Genomic DNA, 8682 nt, shown 5'->3' on the forward strand with positions numbered 1-8682 from the left:
CAGCAATGATTAACAAAACACTTCATCGAGAAATGAAACATGCAACAATGATTAACAAAACACTTCATCAAGAAACCAAACATGCAGCAATGATTAACATAACACTTCATCAAGAAATGAAACATGCAGCAATGATTAACAAAACATTTCATCAAGAAATGAAACATGCAACAATGATTAACAAAACACTTCATCAAGAAATGAAACATGCAACAATGATTAACAAAACATTTCATTGAGAAATGAAACATGCAATAATGATTAGCAAAACACTTCATCAAGAAATGAAACACGCAACAATGATTAACAAAACACTTCATCAAGAAATGAAACATGCAAAAATGATTAACAAAACACTTCATCAAGTTAGAGAAGTTCCTTTTCTGTGCAACAAAACTTTACATAAAAGTTTATGACTTCAGAGTGAATACAAGAGTATAGCATTTTTCTTACAATGAAGTCTAAAGCTTATCAGGGGCATAACAAGTAATAGGTTTCCAAGGCTTGGTCCTAAAGCCCAACAATTTGAGGGGTGCATCTCAGGGAAAAATCTTTTTCTTTTTAAATTTCAAAATAAACTTCATTTTGAAATTTTCTTATAACAAAAACAAATTTCCGTCCATTTCATTGCATTTTAATTTACTGTTGTTATCGTGTCGATGGATAAGTTGTCCGTGGGTCAATCGAGAAAGAAGGGTCAAATCTAAAACTGAGAGCCTAGAGTGCCAAGTAAACCTTAATATGCCCCTGAAGCTCACAATCATTAAATTAAAAAATATCATTGAATTATCTTTAAAAGGCTGTCTGGAAACTGTATTTTTAATATTATTTTTCTTAATTGTGCTGTCTCTACGAGTATTACGGAAGGTTACATTTACAGGAACACTATCCACCTGATTATCAATTTTATCATTTCATGTGGCTTAAAATTACGTCCTGATATAAATTATCAATTTGAATAATTAAGAGGAATACATTTTGTGTTTTAATATTTTCAGTAGAGTAGAAAAGGAGACTCTGTTATCAGTGTAAGTTATGTGTCTGTGTTTGTATAAAATAAAGATTTACAAGCTTCACAAGCTACAACAAATTATTATTTAAACTTTTCCACTCACTTGTCTTTGTTGGTGATGTCACTCCATTTTTTATTGGGGGCTTTCGCGGAGAAGAAAGAGGTTTCTTTGGTGTTGAGGTAGAAATCTAAAATCAAAGTGTAAATATTCTGTATCTACAAAGAACAAGCTTCAGGAAAGTCAAACATACGTAAACTTAATTAGCATTAAATACGAGTAAAGGTAACTAAATAAATGTTAAATAAATAGTTAAATTATGTTTTATGCCACTTGAAAATGAACGGTGTAAACTAAGAGGGGACATTTTTTAATGACTTCACATTAGAAGGTTAAGTAATCTACATAATATTTACTTCGCTATCTAATACAGACATTTCTTTAATTCACTTCACAAATAACTCTTAAGTTACAAACATAATTTTTATTTCACATGGAAATAAAACAATCATATCAACAACATAATCATGTGTCTCATCCGGTGTTATAACAACATAATCATCTGTCTCATCTGGTGTTATAACTACTTCATCATGTGTCTCATCTGGTGTTATAACAACATAATCATCTGTCTCATCTGGTGTTATAACTACTTCATCATGTGTCTCATCTGGTGTTATAATTTTGTATAACCATGTCTCATTTGGTGTTGTAACTTCACATAATTTGTCTCATCAAGTGATATACCTCTAACATATTGCTACACTTGGATACTTCTATATGATCATATACATTGCTACACTTGGATACTTCTATATGATCATATACATTGCTACACTTGGATACTTCTATATAATCATATACCTTGCTACACTTGGATACTTCTATATGATCACATACCTTGCTACACTTGGATACTTCTATATGATCATATACATTGCTACACTTGGATACTTCTATATAATCATATACCTTGCTAAACTTGGCTAAATTTGATTTATAACTTTATATTAATGCTAGCATATTATCATTCTTATGTCTTCCTGTTCTCATCGTTCTGCAAATTTCTATATGTTTCTATGTTTAAGCTACCTGTACTATTTCTGGAATTAGAAATGTTGCTTCGTACATTTCAGAAACTCTACAGTAATTGCAACTATGCAAGTTCAAGTATAAAGCTCATTAGAAAATGGAAGGGTAAAACGTGAATTTACTTACCTTTGAAGATTTTGGTGTCTCTCCATTAGCAGGTCCATCTAAAATATAAAGTAAACTATCATTATGTCATAAATAAAAAAAAAATCCAAAGATATCATAAACATTCACTTTTTTTGTACGTGTCTTAGTAAATCTCAATCATAAAATAATGAATGTTTTATTATACGCTTTTGTTTTAGGCTACACAAGAAATTCAACGAGTTCTTAGAAGTATTCAGATTTATTTATCGGTTTTTTCAAGACAATTGGCAGAAATTACTTGTATCTTTCTCTATCTCTCTCTTTTTTATTTTATCACAGTAATTTCAAAATGTTGACCGTTTCAAAATGTTTAAGTTTATCTTAGTTCAGGTCACTGCTTCTTTCTGAATTTACAGAATGATAATAATCATTTGTTTTTTCTGGCTCTCTAAATCATCACATGTAATGTATGTTCTTCTTCAAACCAACAGATAGGATAATGAAATGAATTAGAAAAATAACACACTTAAAATCAACCAGGAGCAAATATCGATAAGTAACTAAACCGACTGCCACAAAAAAATGTTGCTAAAGGGAAGTAAGAATAGATGTAGATATTTAGGAATTTATAAGCAATTTGAAATAAAAAAAATAGTTATGTACAAAACTGTGAGATCAATGCATAAATAATTTCATATTTTTTTATTAGTCACATATAAATATATTTTCAAAAACAAAATTTGGTTATTAACAAATTAATAATGTAGCACAATTATATTTAATTAAATATCTTAAGAAAATCTGACAGAATTGGTAGATGTTTTCAGTTGTCTGTTTCAAGAAGATTCAACTCCACACCTTTGCTTTTATCACTGGTCGAAACCTTAAATGAAGCTAGAGTTAAAGTGGTTTTGTTTTCCCGTTCTAACAAACTTGTATCACGTTTTAAAGAAGTGTAATACAGTCCTTTATTAAAATTCTCAGATATAATCGTATTTGAAAATCTCATTGTTGCTCTGCCAGTTATTTCTGGTAGATGTCCTGTTTTTGCTCTTTTCCACCCGTTTTCACAAAGTTGTGAAATTTGCTCCTTTCCTTTGCAAACGTCTTTTATTTTTCCTATGTACTTCTACACTTCCAATAGATATAACATCAGTCTTATCTGCAGCAGTCTGAGTCACTTTGAAGTCTTCACTAATTAATTTTATGCCTTTTACAAAAATTGGTTCTCGCTTCTCATCTAAAGTATTAGTTGGTACAAATCTAAGTGTTGGTTTTGATTTGAGTTCTTCATATTTTTCTGTACGTGGTTGTACAGTTTTCATTCTTGTTTGTTTGCTTTCTTCTGATTTTGTTTCAGCAGTCTCACATGATTTACTTACACGTTCAGGTTTCTCATAACTCTGATCTTTCTCACATGATTTATTTAAGGATTTATTTTTTATGTTTTTAGCACACCTATTGCTTTTAGTTTGTGCACATTTAAATTCTATGGGTGCTAGACCAACGTCAGTCTTTGGCTTTATACAAGTTTCTGACTTGACAATCTTGTAATGTTCCCTCTTATTTTTAATTTGATGTTTTATGAAGTCAGGTACCCACAAATATTTCACTACATTTTGATTCAATCTCTCCTAACGTCTCACCCACACTAGAAGTTGGCAAGATAGCAAAACCAGATTTAATCAGATTTTTCAACTCAGAATCCTTTTCAGTGACACACGTAGATGGCTTATCATCATTTTGGTCATCAGAAATTGATGACAAACGTTCACAAAATAATTCATTGTCCAATTTGTTTTCTGAAATCTTGGCTAAAATAGTATCAAAAGGCTCAGGCAGTTGAGTTTTGGTATCCACCAAGTTCTCTTCTTCTTTAGTTTGGAAACTATTACTTGGAATGTTTAGCACTACTTCAGCAATGCACTCTGTTACCAGTTTCTTATTTGTAATATGTAAGCTACTTCCCTCTTCTTGTTGTGAAGTGTTACTCTTGGAAGTTTGATCCTCATCTTTCACTTTGACTTTATTTCCATCAACACTGATGCTTGATAAATAAGGAAAATTTTGACTACAGCACTCTTCATCATTATTAGACATCATATTGGTTTTGTTGTTTGCAGTGCAAGTTGACTTAAGCTTTGAATATTTGTTAATTGCTGGATAATTTAATGTTTCTGTCCCTAAATCTCCTAAAATGATTTTGTCATTGATGAATGAAAACAAATATAACTGATGTGGCTCACTTATATGACCATCTTTGTTATCAGCATTTGATAAGGATGAGTGAACTCTTTCTCCTTCTAGTTTTAGTTCAGTATCTTCAATATCACTGTCTTCATGTTTTCCTTTTTTTTATTCTGCAGAGCTTTTCTAGAACATTCTGGCTTTATCAATACTGTATTTAAAGATGGTACACAGATGCCAACTTCTTTTAAACTGTCATTATTCTTAAACATTGTATTTGTTTTTTTGGAAATGTAACCCTTTTGGGATGTTGTGTTTGGTTCTCTAGAGCTGTCATTTACTATAGACATTGTGATTGGCTCTTGTAATATGTCATCCTTTTTAGACATTGTGATTGGCTCTCGTAATATGTCATCATTTTTAGATATTGTGATTGGCTCTTTCAAAATATCATCCTTTTTAGATCTTGTGATTGGCTCTTGTAATATGTCAATGTTTTTTGACATTTTCATTGAATCTTTTGTACTATTCACCTCAGATGTTGTGACCGGTTCTTTGGCACAGTCATCTTTCTTTGACTTTGTAAGAAGCTCATTGGAAACGTCATCCATCTTAGATTTTGCCACTGGTTCTCTTAAACTGTCATCCTTCTCAGATATCATCTGTTCTTTTGAGCTGTTATTCATCTTATATTTCATGGTTAGTTTTGTTGAACTGTCATCTTTCTCAGACATTGTGAAATATTCCTTTGAACTTTCAGCCTTTGCAGATAATGACATTAGTTCTTTTGAACTGTCATCTTTCTTAGACATTAGGACTGGTTCTTTTAAACTGTCATCTTTCTTAGACATTAAGACTGGTTCTTTTGAAATGTCATCTTTCTTAGATATTGTTATCTGTTCTTTTGAAATGTCATTTTTCTTAGATGTTAAGACTGGTTCTTTTGAACTGACACCTTTCTTAGACATTAAGACTAGTTCATTTGAAATGTCATCTTTCTTAGACATTAAGACAGGTTCTTTTAAACTGTCATCTTTCTTACATGCTAAGACTGGTTTTTAAACTGCCATCCTTCTCAAATGCTCTCATTGGTTCTTTTAAAATTTCTTCTTTCTCAGAGGTAGATTCTTTCTCTTAGATACTGTGATAAGTTTCCAGAATTTACATCTTTCATAGGCTCTGTGATTTGATCTTTTGAAATGTCTTTCTTATTAGACATTGTGTTTGATGTAAAAATGGGTGATCTGATCTGCTTGTCCATGTCTACATTATCCAACAGTTTCTGACAACTTTTTGGGCCTTCTACATTATTTTTATGTTTAGATGAGTTGACTTGAGCAGCTTCTGAGGGACAGGACTTATCTTCAGATGCAGCACTATTGTTTACCTCTTCATTTGTTCAATTGTGTGTATCTAGACCTGAAGGACAGGACTTGTCTTCAGATCCAGCACTTTTGTTTACCTCTTCATTTGTTAAATTGTGTGTATCTAGACCTGAAAATGTAGAAATTGCAAGATTTTTTTGGTTTTCTATATTTTTGAACTTTTTTAAAGAATTTTGTAACAGGTTTTGTAGCATTATATCTTTTGCCCTCTATACGAGTCATATCGAGACTCTTATAGTACTTTTCTGAGTCTTCAAGGCTATTAGTACACTCCTTCTTACTGTTGTTTATCTTAAGCAGAACACTTTGACCATCAGTACTTACTCCAGCATGAAACAGTTTTTTATGTTGAAGAGATTTATATTCTCTGTGGAAAAGGTGCAAGTGTGATTCAGATGTGACCTCTCATTTTCATAACTAGGTTGTAACTTTGGACTTTCTCTACTAGGCTGAATGAACAAATTTTCAATATTATTTACAGTAGGTTCTGTATTTTCCTGGAAATATATTTCCTTTGTGGAGGAGGATATTTCATTCTTTTTCTTTACAAATGTTCCTTCTACAGACACCTCATCGTTCTCTAGCAAATCGTTTCTCCGAGATTGCAATATTAGTTTGTCACACCTCGATTTGTTTTCCGGAAAATTATCATCATTTTTACATTCTTTATTGTGCTTTTCATTCTTTGAAATGTCTTTTGTCTTTGTGACTTTCCTTCTTGCTTCACCAAGATCCAATGAAGTGTCATTTTCTTCGATACCCAAACAGTGGTATTCGGTCAAGTCCTTTTTCTTCATGCTGGAACAAGTCTTCATCATGTATTCAGCAGATTGATGACAAGAAATTTCATGCATTTTATCATTTTCCACTGGTTTCAAATTGAAAGAACAATCTAATGTTTTTAGGTCTTCATGTTGCTCACTATATTCTGTCTTTGTTTTACTGCTGACTTTTCCTAAACACGATGCTGAGCTGATTGACAGGCAATCTTGATTAGTATCACTTTGTTTTTGTGTTTCACCTTCCAGTAAATTCATGTTTATCTACTTAGTTCTTCAACCAGTTCCAAAACGTTTCTACTCTCCAATCTTTCTTGTTTTGCACGATTCAGAATCTAGAGGTGATCAAATAAAAGACTTGTATAAATTTATATAAATAAAGCATAACTACACACACCAGTTTGTTTCCCAAAAATAACTTTTTGTTTGTTCGTTAAACCGTGACACTGTAGAGTTAGAGCCACTGCAGGGATCAAACCCAGAATTTCATTGTTGAGTCACGAAGGTTGCAAAATAAAAGGTATATAAGAACTAAGCCTAATTTATTAGGGCTAACACACAACTCCTGATTGCTATCATCCTAACTGGACCATGTGATTACTCTGGTTTTTAGTTTTTCTATAATAAAGAGCTTGTTTGTAGTTAAGCACAAAACAACACAATATGCCATCTGTGCTGTGCCCACAACGGATATCGAAAAACCCATGTTTTAGCATTATAAGCCTTCAGACTTACTCCTGCACCGATAGGGGCAACAATAAAGTATTTTTTCATGTTTGTTATTAAGTACAAAGTTACACAACAAGCTACCTGTGCTGTGCCCACTTCAGGTAGTTAAGCCTCTACTAATCAATATATTTGTATAATGATAAGTAAATAATTAGGTTTTCAGAAAAACATTCTGTAAAAAAAGAAGAAAAAAATGTTTCCCAGGAAGTAAGTATTACTCTAAATACTGTTATCATAAGAACAACATTTCACAAAGAAATCTTTGTGATTATCAATTTAAATGTCCATTTTTAAACGATGGGTAAACGATAAAACAGAACTTTATTAACACACATCCTGGGTAAACGGTGAAGATTATTAATTTTAGTTGTATCAATTTCACTGCACGAAAAAAAACAAAAAAACTATTAGGCACGAAATATTTTCATTAGGAAAAGTTATTTCCTCATAGACTAATCCCCCAGATGTCACCCTACACATTCAGTTTGTTTGTTTTGAATTTCGCGCAAAGCTACACAAGGGCTATCTGCGCTAGCCGTCCCTAATTTAGCAGTGTAAGACTAGAGGGAAGGCAGCTAGTCATCACCACCCACCGCCAACTCTTGGGCTACTCTTTTACCAACGAATAGTGGGATTGACCGTAACATTATAACGCTCCCATGGATGAAAGGGCGAGCATGTTTGGTGTGACAGGGATTCGAACCCGTGACCCTCAGATTGCGAGTCGAGCGCCTTAACCACCTGGCCATGCCAGGCCCCACATTCAGTTGAAGTATACCTACACTCACGTGTTAGGAAGAAAAAAATATTAGCACGATATTGTTATAAGTGGAACCGTGATTAACCTTGCCCAATCATAACCCTTAAAGTTTCCTTCATCTAAGTCTGTAAACTGTCCGTGAAAACTGGGATATGTATTGTTTTTTTAATCTAAATTAATCGCAGCTGAGTGTTCCCTCAAGTTATTAATGACCAAACGAAAGTAGGAAGATTGTCATTAGGGGGTCAAACACTAACCGGGTGTGGCACGATCACGCACGTTCTGGCCACAACGTACCTGACACTCAGTAAGCATCACATACATTATGTTATACATATAACTAGAGAGGCACCACGTGACTAACATTTCATTCTCTCTATATATATATATAAAACACTAAAACTTTCAAATATTAGGGACCAAAAGATATGCTGCCCCCCTTATCCACAAATAACAAATTTCGTATTTAACAATCTAGCAAACTGAACAGTTCTAAATTATTATGTAATTAAAATATTTACTCTTTTAATACAGCCTTTGTCACCTTCACGAACGACCAATGTTATTGTATTTTCATTTAATAAATATTAGGTCGTCAAGAAATTAATGTCGCTTTTTTTTAGATGAAAAAACCCGAACAACTTATATATCAA

The 8682-nt window shown here is 32.6% G+C and overlaps 2 protein-coding genes across 2 annotated transcripts in view; both read right to left on the reverse strand.

Annotated features, from left to right (window-relative positions):
• LOC106474879 (microtubule-associated protein tau-like) overlaps positions 1-3514 on the reverse strand; it is a 12519-nt gene extending 9005 nt beyond the window's left edge. The window contains exons 1-3 of the mRNA XM_022403155.1: positions 3295-3514; positions 2229-2266; positions 1116-1200 (exon numbers count right to left, since the gene is read on the reverse strand). Of these exons, the coding sequence (XP_022258863.1) occupies positions 1116-1200; positions 2229-2266; positions 3295-3514 (343 nt within the window). The remainder of the gene's footprint in view (positions 1-1115; positions 1201-2228; positions 2267-3294) is intronic.
• A 984-nt stretch (positions 3515-4498) lies between these two features.
• On the reverse strand, positions 4499-5383 carry LOC106474880 (polysialoglycoprotein-like). Its single transcript, XM_013935577.1, has one exon. The coding sequence runs from the start codon at positions 5381-5383 to the stop codon at positions 4499-4501; it is 885 nt and encodes a 294-aa protein (XP_013791031.1).
• Between the last annotated feature and the right edge of the window lie 3299 nt (positions 5384-8682).

Source organism: Limulus polyphemus, unplaced genomic scaffold, assembly GCF_000517525.1.
Source record: "Limulus polyphemus unplaced genomic scaffold, Limulus_polyphemus-2.1.2 Scaffold7806, whole genome shotgun sequence".
NCBI classification, from domain to species: domain Eukaryota; kingdom Metazoa; phylum Arthropoda; class Merostomata; order Xiphosura; family Limulidae; genus Limulus; species Limulus polyphemus.